This window comes from Petromyzon marinus, assembly GCF_048934315.1.
Source record: "Petromyzon marinus isolate PM22_M1 ecotype Great Lakes invasive population chromosome 67 unlocalized genomic scaffold, UKy_Petmar_22M1.pri1.0 chr67_unloc.4, whole genome shotgun sequence".
Taxonomy (NCBI): Eukaryota; Metazoa; Chordata; class Hyperoartia; order Petromyzontiformes; family Petromyzontidae; genus Petromyzon; species Petromyzon marinus.
The window spans coordinates 455651-472029 of NW_027422594.1; the positions used below are offsets into that span (position 1 = coordinate 455651).

At 55.8% G+C, this 16379-nt stretch overlaps 1 protein-coding gene across 2 annotated transcripts in view; it reads right to left on the bottom strand.

Annotated features, from left to right (window-relative positions):
• Positions 1-16379, bottom strand: part of LOC142907961 (run domain Beclin-1-interacting and cysteine-rich domain-containing protein-like) — a 59632-nt gene that overhangs the window by 40233 nt on the left and 3020 nt on the right. For both annotated transcript variants that reach the window (XM_076058007.1, XM_076058006.1), the window contains exons 3-6: positions 11827-11895; positions 9828-9987; positions 3967-4073; positions 85-448 (exon numbers count right to left, since the gene is read on the bottom strand). In XM_076058007.1, coding sequence (XP_075914122.1) covers positions 85-448; positions 3967-4073; positions 9828-9987; positions 11827-11895 — 700 coding nt within the window. The remainder of the gene's footprint in view (positions 1-84; positions 449-3966; positions 4074-9827; positions 9988-11826; positions 11896-16379) is intronic.

Consider the following 16379-nt stretch of genomic DNA (forward strand, 5'->3'; position numbering starts at 1 on the left):
CCCGAGCCGGGACTCGAACCCGGGGCCCCCCCCCCCCCCCCCCTTTCCCACACCGGCGAGGTGACGTCCGACCCCGTGACTCACCGGCCACGACCGTGTCCGATCGCGAACGCACGTGCCTGGACCTCCCCTGCCTCGACCTCCCTTCCACGGACGTCTGGCTGCGGTGGCTGGCGGCGTCGGTAGAGCCACCACCGCCACCGCCTCCGCTACCTCCTCCGCCGCCGCTACCGGCGGCGGAGGAGGAGGTAGCGGCGGAGGTACCGGAGGTGCAGTTCACGTCGTGGGCAGGGCTGTCGGTAACGGCCGTGGTGGTGGCGGCGTTGATGGCGGCGGAGGTCTGCATGAGGCTGTGTCTGCGTGGCGAGGGGCCGGATGCAGGAGCCCTCAGGGACATGAGGCTGTGGCTCTTGGACAAACGCGAGGAGCAGGACGTGTGGGCTCCCACCTTGAGACGCACGCAAACACACCGGGGGGACAAAGATGGCACAACCCCCCTCCACCACCAAAAGCGCTGTTCGCGGGGAACAGCAGCGGCAGCCGCGCCTAAGAAGGCCGGCGCTGGTGAGTGGTGAGTGAGTGGTGAGTGAGTGGTGAGTGAGCAGGTGAGTGGTGAGTGAGTGGTGAGTGAGCGGGTGAGTGGTGAGTGAGTGATGAGTGAGTGATGAGTGAGCGGGTGAGTGGTGAGTGAGTGGTGAGTGAGTGAGTGGTGAGTGAGCGGGTGAGTGGTGAGTGAGTGGTGAGTGAGCGGGTGAGTGGTGAGTGAGTGGTGAGTGAGTGATGAGTGAGTGATGAGTGAGCGGGTGAGTGGTGAGTGAGTGGTGAGTGAGTGGTGAGTGAGTGGTGAGTGAGCGGGTGAGTGGTGAGTGAGTGGTGAGTGAGCGGGTGAGTGGTGAGTGAGTGGTGAGTGAGTGATGAGTGAGTGATGAGTGAGCGGGTGAGTGGTGAGTGAGTGGTGAGTGAGTGGTGAGTGAGTGGTGAGTGAGCGGGTGAGTGGTGAGTGAGTGGTGAGTGAGCGGGTGAGTGGTGAGTGAGTGGTGAGTGAGTGATGAGTGAGTGATGAGTGAGCGGGTGAGTGGTGAGTGAGTGGTGAGTGAGTGGTGAGTGAGTGGGCGAGTGAGTGGGCGAGTGAGCGGGTGAGCGGGTGAGCGGGCGAATGAGTGGGCGAGTGGTGAGTGAGTGGTGAGTGAGCGGGTGAGTGAGTGGTGAGTGAGTGGTGAGTGAGTGGTGAGTGAGCAGGTGAGTGGTGAGTGAGTGGTGAGTGAGCGGGTGAGTGGTGAGTGAGTGGTGAGTGAGTGATGAGTGAGTGATGAGTGAGCGGGTGAGTGGTGAGTGAGTGGTGAGTGAGTGGTGAGTGAGTGGTGAGTGAGCGGGTGAGTGGTGAGTGAGTGGTGAGTGAGCGGGTGAGTGGTGAGTGAGTGGTGAGTGAGCGGGTGAGTGGTGAGTGAGTGGTGAGTGAGTGATGAGTGAGTGATGAGTGAGCGGGTGAGTGGTGAGTGAGTGGTGAGTGAGTGGTGAGTGAGTGGTGAGTGAGCGGGTGAGTGGTGAGTGAGTGGTGAGTGAGCGGGTGAGTGGTGAGTGAGTGGTGAGTGAGTGATGAGTGAGTGATGAGTGAGCGGGTGAGTGGTGAGTGAGTGGTGAGTGAGTGGTGAGTGAGTGGGCGAGTGAGTGGGCGAGTGAGCGGGTGAGCGGGTGAGCGGGCGAATGAGTGGGCGAGTGGTGAGTGAGTGGTGAGTGAGCGGGTGAGTGAGTGGTGAGTGAGCGGGTGAAAGAGCGGGTGAGTGGGTGAATGAGTGGGTGAGTGGTGAGTGAGTGGTTAATGAGCGGGTGAGTGAGCGGGTGAGTGAGCGGGTGAGTGGGTGAATGAGTGGGTGAGTGGTGAGTGAGTGGTGAGTGAGCGGGTGAGTGAGTGAGTGGGTGGGCGAGTGAGCGGGTGAGTGGGTGAATGAGTGGGTGAGTGGTGAGTGAGTGGTTAATGAGTGGGTGAGTGAGCGGGTGAGTGAGCGGGTGAGTGGGTGAATGAGTGGGTGAGTGGTGAGTGAGCGGGTGAGTGAGCGAGTGAGTGGGTGGGCGAGTGAGTGGGTGGGCGAGTGAGCGGGTGAGTGGGTGAATGAGTAGGTGAGTGGTGAGTGAGTGGTGAGTGAGCGGGTGAGTGAGCGGGTGAGTGGGTGGGCGAGTGAGCGGGTGAGTGGGTGAATGAGTGGGTGAGTGGGGAGTGAGTGGTGAGTGAGCGGGTGAGTGAGCGAGTGAGTGGGTGGGCGAGTGAGCGGGTGAGTGGGTGAATGAGTAGGTGAGTGGTGAGTGAGTGGTGAGTGAGCGGGTGAGTGAGCGGGTGAGTGAGTGGGCGAGTGAGCGGGTGAGTGGTCGAATGAGTAGGTAAGTGGTGAGGGAGTGGTGAGTGAGCGGGTGAGTGGGTGAGTGAGTGGGTGAGTGAGTGGTGAGTGAGCGGGTGAGTGAGTGGGTGAGTGAGTGGGCGAGTGAGCGGGTGAGTAGTCGAATGAGTAGGTGAGTGGTGAGTGAGTGGTGAGTGAGCGGGTGAGTGGGTGAGTGAGTGGGTGAGTGAGTGGGCGAGTGAGCGGGTGAGCGGGCGAATGAGTGGGTGAGTGGTGAGCGAGTGGTGAGTGAGCGGGTGAGTGGTGAGTGAGTGGTGAGTGGTGAGTGAGTGGTGAGTGGTGAGCTAGTGGTGAGTGGTGAGTGAGTGGTGAGTGGTGAGCTAGTGGTGAGTGAGTGGTGAGTGGTGAGCTAGTGGTGAGTGGTGAGTGAGTGGTGAGTGAGTGGTGAGTGGTGAGCTAGTGGTGAGTGGTGAGTGGTGAGCTAGTGGTGAGTGAGTGGTGAGTGAGTGGTGAGTGAGTGGTGAGCTAGTGGTGAGTGGTGAGTGAGTGGTGAGTGAGTGGTGAGTGGTGAGTGAGTGGTGAGTGGTGAGTTAGTGGTGAGTGGTGAGTGAGTGGTGAGTGAGTGGTGAGCTAGTGGTGCGTGGTGAGCTAGTGGTGAGTGAGTGGTGAGTGAGTGGTGAGCTAGTGGTGAGTGGTGAGTGAGTGGTGCGTGAGTGGTGAGTGGTGAGCTAGTGGTGAGTGGTGAGCTAGTGGTGAGTGGTGAGTGAGTGGTGAGTGAGTGGTGAGCTAGTGGTGAGTGGTGAGCTAGTGGTGAGTGGTGAGTGGTGAGTAAGTGGTGAGCTAGTGGTGAGTGAGTGGTGAGCTAGTGGTGAGTGAGTGGTGAGCTAGTGGTGAGTGGTGAGTGAGTGGTGAGTAAGTGGTGAGTGAGTGGTGAGTGAGTGGTGAGTGGTGAGCTAGTGGTGAGTGGTGAGTGGTGAGCTAGTGGTGAGTGGTGAGTGAGTGGTGAGTGAGTGGTGAGCTAGTGGTGAGTGGTGAGTGGTGAGCTAGTGGTGAGTGGTGAGTGGTGAGTAAGTGGTGAGCTAGTGGTGAGTGAGTGGTGAGCTAGTGGTGAGTGAGTGGTGAGCTAGTGGTGAGTGGTGAGTGAGTGGTGAGTGAGTGGTGAGTGAGTGGTGAGTGAGTGGTGAGCTAGTGGTGAGCTAGTGGTGAGTGAGTGGTGAGTGAGTGGTGAGTGGTGAGCTAGTGGTGAGTGAGTGGTGAGTGGTGAGTGAGTGGTGAGTGAGTGGTGAGTGAGTGGTGAGTGGTGAGCTAGTGGTGAGTGGTGAGTGAGTGGTGAGTGGTGAGCCAGTGGTGAGTGGTGAGTGGTGAGTGAGTGGTGAGTGAGTGGTGAGCTAGTGGTGAGTGGTGAGCTAGTGGTGAGTGAGTGGTGAGTGGTGAGCTAGTGGTGAGTGAGTGGTGAGTAAGTGGTGAGTGAGTGGTGAGTGGTGAGTGAGTGGTGAGTAAGTGGTGAGTGAGTGGTGAGTGGTGAGTGAGTGGTGAGTAAGTGGTGAGTGAGTGGTGAGTGGTGAGTGAGTGGTGAGTGAGTGGTGAGTGAGTGGTGAGCTAGTGGTGAGTGGCGAGTGGTGAGCACGCTCACCGTGGCTGGGTCGATGAGCCCCAGCTGCCCCGGATTGTTCTCCTCCAGCGCCCCCAGGCACAGCAACATGGCCGTCACGTGTGGCACACTCCGGGCAAACGCGTGCTCTGGGCAAAGCCAAGGTCACCCGGCATGACCTCTAACACCACGCGGGGGGCGAAGCCAAGGTCACCCGGCATGACCTCTAACACCACGCGGGGGCGAAGCCAAGGTCACCCGGCGTGACCTCTAACACCACGTGGGGGTAAAGTGAAGGTCACCCGGCGTGACCTCTAACACCACGCGGGGGCGAGGCCAAGGTCACCCGGCGTGACCTCTAACACCACGCGGGGGTGAGGTGAAGGTCACCTGGAGTGACCTCTCACACCACGTGGGGGGCGAAGCCAAGGTCACCCGGCATGACCTCTAACACCACGTGGGGGCGAGGCCAAGGTCACCCGGCGTGACCTCTAACACCACGTGGGGGCGAGGTGAAGGTCACCCGGCGTGACCTCTAACACCACGTGGGGGCGAGGCCAAGGTCACCCGGCATGACCTCTAACACCACGTGGGGGGCGAAGCCAAGGTCACCCGGCATGACCTCTAACACCACGTGGGGGGCGAAGCCAAGGTCACCCGGCGTGACCTCTAACACCACGTGGGGGCGAGGCCAAGGTCACCCGGCGTGACCTCTAACACCACGTGGGGGCGAAGCCAAGGTCACCCGGCGTGACCTCTAACACCACGTGGGGGCGAAGCCAAGGTCACCCGGCGTGACCTCTAACACCACGCGGGGGCGAGGCCAAGGTCACCCGGCGTGACCTCTAACACCACGTGGGGGCGAGGCCAAGGTCACCTGGCGTGACCTCTAACACCACGTGGGGGCGAGGCCAAGGTCACCCGGCATGACCTCTAACACCACGCGGGGGGCGAAGCCAAGGTCACCCGGCGTGACCTCTAACACCACGTGGGGGCGAGGCCAAGGTCACCCGGCGTGACCTCTAACACCACGTGGGGGCGAGGTGAAGGTCACCCGGCGTGACCTCTCACACCACGCGGGGGCGAGGCCAAGGTCACCCGGTGTGACCTTCACCGGTGTTGGCCGTGAGCGGGAATCGAAACCCGGGCCGCCGGGGGGGATTGTAACGCGGTGCGTGAACCGCTACGCTACCGTTCCACACACACACACGTACACACACACACACACACGCGTGTACACACACACACACGTACACACACACACACACGTACACACACACACAAACACGTGTACACACACACACACGTACACACAGACACGTGTACACGCACACACGTACACACACACACACGCGCTCACACATACACACGCGCTTACACACACACGCTTACACACACACTCACACACACACACGCACACACGTGTACACACACACACACACGTGTACACGCACAAACACACGTGTATACACACACACGTGTACACGCACACACGTACACACACGCACACACGTGTACACGCACACACACACATGCACACACGCGTACACACACAGACACGTGTACACGCACACACGTTCACACACACACACGCGCTCACACACACACACGCGCTCACACACACACTCACACACACACGCGTACATACACGCACGTGTACATGCACACACGTACACAAAAGACAAAGATCCACCGAATAGCCTTAACAGACTGTAGGGGCAAGTGCTGTTAGCGAGCACCTATGAAGGCCAGAACGGTACACGAGGGGGTGGGTGGCTGGCACCACGCCCGACCGCCTTTGTCTCCCCAGTGGCGATGTTGACTACACACCGCACCAGGTACTCATTTGAGGCTGAGTCGACCTAGGAGAGGCCCAGGACCGGTTCAGATAATCGTCACTGGTGTTGGCCGTGAGCGGGAATCGAACTCGGGTCGCCGGGTTCATAGCGCAGCGTAGCGCTAACCACTACACTATCGCTCCCCACTAACACACGTACACACACACGGTTATACACACACACACACACGTGCTCACACACACACACATGCGCTTACACACACACGCTTACACACACACACAGTACACACACACGCTTACACAACAACAACAACCGCCATTCGCCACTAAGTGGCGGTGACGTCACCACGACGCTTGTGCCAGGACATGTGCATCCTGAGGCCACGTGAAGTGTCGAACGCCCGCTGGCAGGAGGTCACTGGGCAGACCCAGGTGCCACGGGTCGACTGACTGAGATGACTGGCTGATGCACCACCTGTGCCCCCTACTGTGCCAACCTGCTGTGCTTTAGCCACCCAGCGCTCCGCTCGTTGTTCTGAGCGTCGCTCCTCCGCCCTCCATTGTTGTTGGAGGGCGACTGCCTCCAACTGCCCAGTAGCATCCTTCATGAGCCTCCTCCACAGAGGCCGATCTTGACACTGCTGGTACCAGTCATCGGCAAGTCCACTCAGCTCCACGTCCTCCCGTACCACATCACTCCATCTCTTCTCTAGCCCGTGCCGCGCCCGCTTAGCCCCCTCAATCCGGCCAAACAAAAGCTGTTTTGGCATGCGGTGGCTGGGCATGCGGGCTACATGACCCAGCCATCGCAGCCTTGCCTGCCGGAGGAGCTCACCGATGGGACCCTGCCCAGATCTTTCAAGGATTTGTGAGCTCCTCACACAATCCAGTCTGGTTAAACCCAGGATGGATCGTAGGCAGGCCAGCCTAAATGTTTCTAACCGGCGAAGATGTTCCATTAGGGGGGTCCGCGTTTCGCAAGCGTAGAGCAGGGAGGGAATGACCGTGGCCGAGAAGACCTGAAGCTTAGTGCGGAGCGACAGACCAGGTAGCTTCCACACAGCGTTACGCAGCCGATGAAAAGATATTGCCGCTCGACTGATTCGGAGTGAGACCTCTGCTGTTAAACTGGAGCCAGTCATAAGCACACTGCCCAGGTATGGGAAACTCTCCACTCTCTCCACAACTGCCCCATCACCGATTGGGAGTTGTGGGGGTGGAGTGTCCGATGGTACAAAATACCCAGGCAGGTGCTTAGTTTTGGTGGGGCTGATGGTAAGGCCCCATCTCTTAGTGGCACGCTCCAGTCTCAGCAGCAGCATCTCCAACTCCTCCTCTGACTGAGCAGCTATTACCAAATCATCAGCATACATAACGTGGTGAGCAATAGGGAGCCATCCCTTGACCGCACCCGGGCATCGATTAGCCTCCCATTATATCTGTACCATATGGAGATTCCCCCGGTACAGCTATTGAAGGCTTCACGAACTACGTGGTCAAAATAGATGTGAAATAATGTGGGAGCCAGAGGACATCCCTGTCGCACCCCAAGGTGTACAGGGAATGGCTCTGACTCCCGGCCACGTAGTTTTACCCGGGCCCGCTCACCATCATGAAGGTCCTTAATGATCGTGAGCAGAGGGTCAGGTACTCCAAAAGCACGAAGAACGACCCAGAGCCCAGGCCTACTGATGGTATCATAGGCCTTGACCAGGTCAATAAAGCAGAGATGTAGGTCTTGTTGGAATTCCCTACACCTCTGCTGTAGCAGACGGACAGAAAATATGGCATCTGTGCAGGACCGCCCTTTCCTGAAACCGCATTGGGGCTCCGCAAGCCTCTCCTCAGCATGCCTGGCAAGGCGATGCTGAATAATCCTTGCCAGGACCTTTCCCGGCACACTGAGGAGTGAGATGCCCCTGTAGTTGTTACAGTCTGTGCGGTCCCCCTTCTTAAAAAGGGGGACCACCAGGGCATCCTTCCAATCCTGCGGAACCCGTCCAGTGGTCCAGACTGTTGTTATGATGTCATATAGGGCAGTCTGTGCACAAACGCCACCCTCCCTCAGCATTTCGCTTGGGAGATCATCTCTGCCCGCTGCCTTTCCTGGTCTCAGACTCCGGACCGCCTTCAAAACTTCCTCAGCAGATGGCACCTCAGCCAGCCACTCACAGGGGGTGACTTCTTCCAATATTTGAGGCACCGCAGCCTCAGCAGGGTCATCCTCACTTTGTGCCACGATGTTTTCCTGGCTGAGGGATTTTCCCTCCCCCAGGACCTCAGAAATGCTCAGCAAATCTGCGAACCTGTTCCTGGGGGTCGGAGATTGGATCACCGTTTTTTCCCCTAATGATGGTAATAGGTGTGGCGCTGCAGGTTACTTTTTTGATGGAGTTAAATAGAGATTTGTGATCACGGGCCACTGAGGCAGACTCCATCTCCTCAGCAACCCGCGACCACCACCCATCCTTGCAGCGCCTCACGGCTCTCCGAACCTCCGAGCGAAGGCTGCGGTAAGCCTCCTCATTCTCTGACGTGGGATTCTGTAGCCGATGACAGTGGGCCTGTCGCTTTTTCTCAACCATCCTGAACACCTCCTCTGTCAGCCAGGGTCTCTGGGGAGGTCTGGACCGCGTACCCAAAGCAGCCTTTGCAGCTGCATGAGTCACAGTCCTAAACCTCGCCCATTTACCCTCGACATCAGGAGGAGTCGGGGACGATGCCAATCCCAGCCGCAAGCGATGATGAAATTCTCGCTTGCAACTTTCATCAGATAACTGAGACCAGGCCACTTTATGTTGGAATGGGGTCCTGGGTGTACACCCACCACCGGAGTGGAAGAATGGCAGGCGCATCTTACAGATGACTAGTCGATGGTCAGAGGGCAGATCAGCTCCACGGTAGGTCCTGGTGTCAAGGACATGGGCTCGCATTCGCTGGTCCGTCACTATGTAGTCCAGCAGATGTTCTTGCTTGGACCCGGCATGCATCCATGATGTTGTGTGGATGCGCCGATGCCGGAACAGCGTGTTGGTAATTACAAGCCGATGGGCTGCACAAAAATCTAGCAGCCTCCTACCGTTGTTATTGAACTGATCTGGCCCATGCCCTCCAATCACTCCAGACCAGGTGCCAGTATCATGACCAACTCGGGCATTGAAGTCACCCAACATGATGACTCTATCCCGAGGGGCCACTTTAGCCAGCACCTGTGACAGGAGGTCATAGAAGGCATCTGACTCATCGGCTTTGCCTGCATCCCTCCACGGATGTTCATCTTCGGTGGGGGCATAAGTAACCACGACCACCATTCCTCGCCTCCGGTTGATGGGAAGGCGAGCCCAAAGTAGCCTGGGGCTTACAGCTTCCCACACCTCACCGCCACGCTCCCACGCCCCCTTCATTCTTTTGTTCAAAAGAAGACCCACACCCTGTTGTTTGGCAGTCTGCTGCCCCGAGTAGAGGACTGTCCACCCCTCATGGTGGCAGGAGCCAGAGCCGGTCCACCGGACCTCCTGAATGCCGCATAGATCCAGGCGGTACCGGTCCAGCTCCCGACAGAGGAGTGGCAGCCTCTCCTCTGCAGTGAGCGTTCGAACATTCCACGTGGCCACCCGTAGTGGCTTTTCGTTGTTTCTGGAGTAGCCCCGAGGGTAGGTATTCAATCTCCTGGCTCCGCCAATTGGGGTTTGGCCAGGAGACGTCATAGACGCCTGGCCCCCCGGGGCCTCCGGCACAAGCTTAATAGTTACATATTTCAGTTTAATTCGTGGTTTTGTGGTAATTAATTGAAGGTGGAGGGGTTACCAGCCCCTCGCACCCGTCCAGAGCCCCCGTTTAGCCCCTGTGGTGGACACATATGCCATGAGGGGAGGAGCCAATCAAAATTGGATCTCCCCCCACAGCACTGTCCACGACAGAGTTGCCCGTCCGGCACCGCGAGAAGGTAGGGGGTTGTTTTGTACACACGCGTACACACACACACACGTGTACACACGCGTACACACACACACGTGTACACACGCGTACACACACACACACGTGTACACACACGTGCTTACACACACACACGCGTACACACACACACACACACGTGCGTGCGTACCTGCGTAGAGACTTCCCACGGGGTGAGGCTGCAGCAGCAGTGGGCTCAGCAGGCGGGACAGCGCGAGCGAGCGCATCGCCTGGCTCAGCCAACGCACCGCCGGCTGGCTGGGATCCCCGGACCCGAGCGCAATGGACTCCTCCTGCTCCTGCTCCAGGCCCTGCTTGTGCACGCAAAGACAAAGGTCCCCCGTGTAGCCTCTAACAGACTCTAGGGGGCAAGTGCCGCTAGCGAGCAGCACCTGCGAAGGCCGGAAACGGCACACGGAGGCGGTGGGCGGCTACCGGCACCACGCCCGGCCGCCTTTGTCTCCCCCAGTGGCGATGTTTTACACACAGCAGCAGCAGGTATTCATTTGAGGCTGAGTCGACCTAGGGGAGGGCCCGGGACCGGTTCAGATAATCGTCGCCCGGGGGGGTGTTGGCCGGGAGCGGGAATCGAACCCGGGTGGCCAGGTTCACAGCGCAGCGTAGCGCTAACCGCTACACCCACCGCTCCACACACACAGACACACAGACACACACAGACAGACACACAGACACACACACAGAGGTCCCCTGTGTAGCCCACACCTGCGCACATACGTGTACACATGTAGACAAACGCACGTGTGTGTGTGCGTGTGTGTGTGTGCATGTGGTGTGCGTGTGTGTGTGTGCGTGTGTGTGTGCGTGTGTGTGCATGTGGTGTGCGTGTGCGTGTGTGTGCGTGTGTGGTGTGTGTGTGTGTGTGACCACGTAGTTCGTGAAGCCTTCTATAGCTGTGCCGGGGGAATCTCCATTTGGTACAGATATAATGGGAGGCTGATCGATGCCCGGGTGCGGTCAAGGGATGGCTCCCTATTGCTCAACCACGTTATGTATGCCGATGATTTGGTAATAGCCGCTCATTCAGAGGAGGAGTTGGAGACGCTGCTGCTGAGACTGGAGCGTGCCACTAAGAGGTGGGGCCTTACCATCAGCCTCACCAAAACTAAGCACCTGCCTGGGTATTTTGCAAAATCGGACACTCCACCCCCACAACTCCCAATCGGTGATGGGGCAGTTGTGGAGAGATTGGAGAGTTTCCCATACCTGGGCAGTGTGCTCATGACTGGCTCCAGTTTAACAGCAGAGGTCTCACTCCGAATCAGTCGAGCGGCAATATCTTTCCATCGGATGCGTAACTCTGTGTGGAAGCTACCTGGTCTGTCGCTCCGCACTAAGCTTCAGGTCTTCTCGGCCACGGTCATTCCCTCCCTTCTCTACGCTTGCGAAATGTGGACACCCCTAATGGAACATCTTCGCCAGTTAGAAACATTTAGGCTAGCCTGCCTACGATCCATCCTGGGATTAACCAGGCTGGATTGTGTGAGGAGCTCACAAATCCTTGAAAGATCTGGCCAATGTCCCATCGGTGAGCTCCTCCGGCAGGCAAGGCTGCGTTGGTTGGGTCATGTAGCCCGCATGCCCAGCCACCGCATGCCTAAACAGCTTTTGTTCGGCAGGATTGAGGGGGCTAAACGGGCGCGGCACGGGCTAGAGAAGAGATGGAGTGATGTGGTACAGGAGGACGTGGAGCTGAGTGGACTTGCCGATGACTTGTACCAGCGGTGTCAAGATCGGCCTCTGTGGAGGAGGCTCGTGAAGGACGCTACTGGGCAGTTGGAGGCAGTCGCCCTCCAACAACAGCGGAGGGCGGAGGAGCGATGCTCACAACAACGAGAGGAGCGCCGGGTGGCTAAAGCACAGCAGGTTGGCACAGTAGGGGGCACAGGTGGTGCATCAGCCAGTCATCTCAGTCATCTTAGTCAGTCTACCCGTGGCACCTGGGTCTGCCCCGTGACCTCCTGCCAGCGGGCGTTCGACACTTCACGTGGCCTCAAGGTGCACATGGCCTGGCACAAGCGTCGTGGTGACGTCACCGCCACTTAGTGGCGAATGGCAGTTGTTGTTGTTGTTGTTGTGTGTGTGTGTGTGTGCGTGCGAGGCCTGTTGTGCCTGTGAAGCCTTGTACTTGCCTGAGCGTCGATCGGGGAGAAATCCGGGCAGAGTCGCTCCAGAGTCCTGAGCAACTCCAAGTACCCGGCCTGGAACCACCACAACCACCACCACCAACACCACAACCAACAACACATGCACCACAATCACCACAACCACCAACACAATCACCGCCACCAGCACAACCACCAAAACCACCACCAACATAACAACCACCACCAACACAGGCACCACAACAACCACCACTACCAACACAACAACAACCACCACCACCAACACAACAACCACCACCAACACAAGCACCACAACAACCACCACAATCACCAGCACAACAACCACGACCGCTACAACCACTCGAACCACCACCACCCCCACAACCATCACCACAACCACTACAACCACCACTACAACCACTACAACCACCACCACAACCATCACCAAAACCACTACAACCACCACCACAACCACCACAACCACTACCACCACCACCACAACCACCACCACAACCACTACAACCACCACCACAACCACTACAACCACCACCACAACCACCACTACAACCACTACAACCACCACTACAACCACCACTACAACCACTACAACCACCACTACAACCACTACAACCACCACCACCACTACAACCACCACCACAACCACTACAACCACCACCACACCCACCACTACAACCACTACAACCACCACTACAACCACTACAACCACCACCACAACCACCACAACCACTACAACCACCACCACAACCACCACCACCACAACCACTACAACCACCACCACAACCACCACTACAACCACCACTACAACCACTACAACCACCACAACCACTACAACCACCCCCACAACCACCACCACAACCACCACTACAACCACTACAACCACCACCACAACCACCACCACAACCACTACAACCACCACCACAACCATCACCAAAACCACTACAACCACCACCACAACCACCACCACAACCACTACAACCACCACTACAACCACCACAACCACCACTACAATCACTACAACCACCCCCACAACCATCACCAAAACCACTACAACCACCACCACAACCACCACTACAACCACTACAACAACCACCACCACCACAACCACTACAACCACCACCACAACCACCACCACAACCACTACAACCACTACAACCACCCCCACAACCATCACTACAACCACCCCCACAACCATCACCACAACCACCACCACCACAACCACTACAACCACCACTACAACCACCACCCTCAACCACCACCACAACGATAGGCAAGTGATCATCGGGGTTCATGCAGCCGTTGGCGATGGTGAGTGATGGTGAGTGATGGTGAGTGATGTTGGTGATGGTGAGTGATGCCGGTGATGGTGAGTGATGTTGGTGATGGTGAGTGATGATGAGTGATATTGGTGATGGTGAGTGATGGTGAGTGATGGTGAGTGATGATGAGTGATGGTGAGTGATGTTGGTGACGGTGAGTGATGTTGGTGACGGTGAGTGATGTTGGTGACGGTGAGTGATGTTGGTGACGGTGAGTGATGTTGGTGATGGTGAGTGATGTTGGTGATGGTGAGTGATGCCGGTGATGGTGAGTGATGTTGGTGATGGTGAGTGATGCCGGTGATGGTGAGTGATGTTGGTGATGGTGAGTGATGATGAGTGATATTGGTGATGGTGAGTGATGGTGAGTGATGGTGAGTGATGTTGGTGATGGTGAGTGATGCCGGTGAGTGATGTTGGTGATGGTGAATGATGATGAGTGATATTGGTGATGGTGAGTGATATTGGTGATGGTGAGTGATGTTGAGTGATGATGAGTGATGGTGAGTGATGTTGGTGACGGTGAGTGATGTTGGTGACGGTGAGTGATGTTGGTGATGTTGAGTGATGTTGGTGATGGTGAGTGATGTTGGTGATGTTGAGTGATGTTGGTGATGTTGGTGATGTTGGTGATGGTGAGTGATGTTGGTGATGGTTGAGTGATGTTGGTGACGGTGAGTGATGGTGAGTGATGTTGGTGATGGTGAGTGATGTTGGTGATGGTGAGTGATGTTGGTGATGGTGAGTGATGTTGGTGATGGTGAGTGATGATGAGTGATGTTGGTGATGGTGAGTGATGCCGGTGATGGTGAGTGATGTTGGTGATGGTGAGTGATGGTGAGTGATGATGAGTGATATTGGTGATGGTGAGTGATGGTGAGTGATGGTGAGTGATGTTGGTGATGGTGAGTGATGCCGGTGAGTGATGTTGGTGATGGTGAATGATGATGAGTGATATTGGTGATGGTGAGTGATATTGGTGATGGTGAGTGATGTTGAGTGATGATGAGTGATGGTGAGTGATGTTGGTGACGGTGAGTGATGTTGGTGACGGTGAGTGATGTTGGTGACGGTGAGTTATGATGGTGACGGTGAGTGATGTTGGTGACGGTGAGTGATGTTGGTGATGGTGAGTGATGATGGTGAGTGATGTTGGTGACGGTGAGTGATGATGGTGAGTGATGGTGAGTGATGTTGGTGATGGTGAGTGATGGTGAGTGATGATGAGTGATGTTGGTGATGGTGAGTTATGATGATGAGTGATGGTGAGTGATGTTGGTGACGGTGAGTTATGATGGTGACGGTGAGTGATGTTGGTGATGGTGAGTGATGATGGTGAGTGATGATGGTGATGGTGAGTGATGATGAGTGATGTTGGTGATGGTGAGTGATGTTGGTGACGGTGAGTGATGTTGGTGATGGTGAATGATGTTGGTGATGGTGAGTGATGTTGAGTGATGTTGGTGACGGTGAGTGATGTTGGTGACGGTGAGTTATGATGGTGACGGTGAGTGATGTTGGTGATGGTGAGTGATGATGGTGAGTGATGTTGGTGATGTTGAGTGATGTTGGTGATGGTGAGTGATGGTGAGTGATGTTGGTGATGGTGAGTGATGTTGGTGACGGTGAGTGATGTTGGTGATGGTGAGTGATGTTGAGTGATGTTGGTGACGGTGAGTGATGGTGAGTGATGTTGGTGATGGTGAGTGATGTTGGTGACGGTGAGTGATGATGGTGAGTGATGTTGGTGATGGTGAGTGATGATGGTGAGTGATGATGGTGAGTGATGTTGGTGACGGTGAGTGATGATAGTGAGTGATGTTGGTGAGTGATATTGGTGATGTTGAGTGATGTTGGTGACGGTGAGTGATGGTGAGTGATGTTGGTGATGGTGAGTGATGTTGGTGATGTTGAGTGATGTTGGTGACGGTGAGTGATGGTGAGTGATGTTGGTGACGGTGAGTGATGTTGGTGACGGTGAGTGATGGTGAGTGATGTTTAGTGATGGTGAGTGATGTTGGTGACGGTGAGTGATGATGAGTGATGTTGGTGACGGTGAGTTATGTTGGTGAGTGATTTTGGTGATGTTGGTGATGTTGAGTGATGTTGGTGATGGTGAGTGATGATGAGTGATGATGATGAGTGATGGTGAGTGATGTTGGTGATGGTGAGTGATGCTGGTGATGGTGAGTGATGTTGGTGATGTTGGTGACGGTGAGTGATGTTGGTGATGGTGAATGATGTTGGTGATGGTGAGTGATGCTGGTGATGGTGAGTGATGTTGGTGAGTGATGTTAGTGATGTTGGTGACGGTGAGTGATGTTGGTGATGGTGAGTGATGTTGGTGATGTTGGTGATGGTGAGTGATGTTGGTGATGATGAGTGATGTTGGTGATGGTGAATGATGTTCGTGATGTTGGTGACGGTGAGTGATGTTGGTGACGGTGAGTTATGATGATGAGTGATGATGAGTGATGTTGGTGACGGTGAGTGATGTTGGTGATGGTGAGTGATGTTGGTGATGGTGAGTGATGTTGGTGATGGTGAATGATGTTGGTGATGGTGAATGATGTTGGTGATGTTGAGTGATGATGAGTGATGTTGGTGACGGTGAGTGATGTTGGTGATGGTGAGTGATGTTGGTGATGTTGGTGACGGTGAGTGATGTTTGTGATGGTGAGTGATGTTGGTGATGGTGAATGATGTTGGTGATGGTGAATGATGTTGGTGATGGTGAGTGATGTTGGTGATGGTGAGTGATGTTGGTGATGTTGGTGATGGTGAGTGATGTTGGTAATGGTGAGTGATGTTGGTGATGTTGGTGATGGTGAGTGATGTTAGTGATGTTGGTGACGGTGAGTGATGTTGGTGATGGTGAATGATGTTGGTGATGTTGGTGACGGTGAGTGATGTTAGTGATGTTGGTGACGGTGAGTGATGTTGGTGATGGTGAGTGATGTTGGTGACGGTGAGTTATGATGATGAGTGATGATGAGTGATGTTGGTGACGGTGAGTGATGTTGGTGAGTGATGGTGAGTGATGTTGGTGACGGTGAGTGAGTGATGATGGTGAGTGACGATGAGTGATGTTGGTGAGTGATGTTGGTGATGATGAGTGATGTTGGTGAGTGATGATGGTGAGTGATGATCGTGATGGTGAGTGATGTTGGTGACAGTGAGTGATGATGAGTGATGTTGGTGAGTGATGTTGGTGACAGTGAGTGATGTTGGTGACGGTGAGTT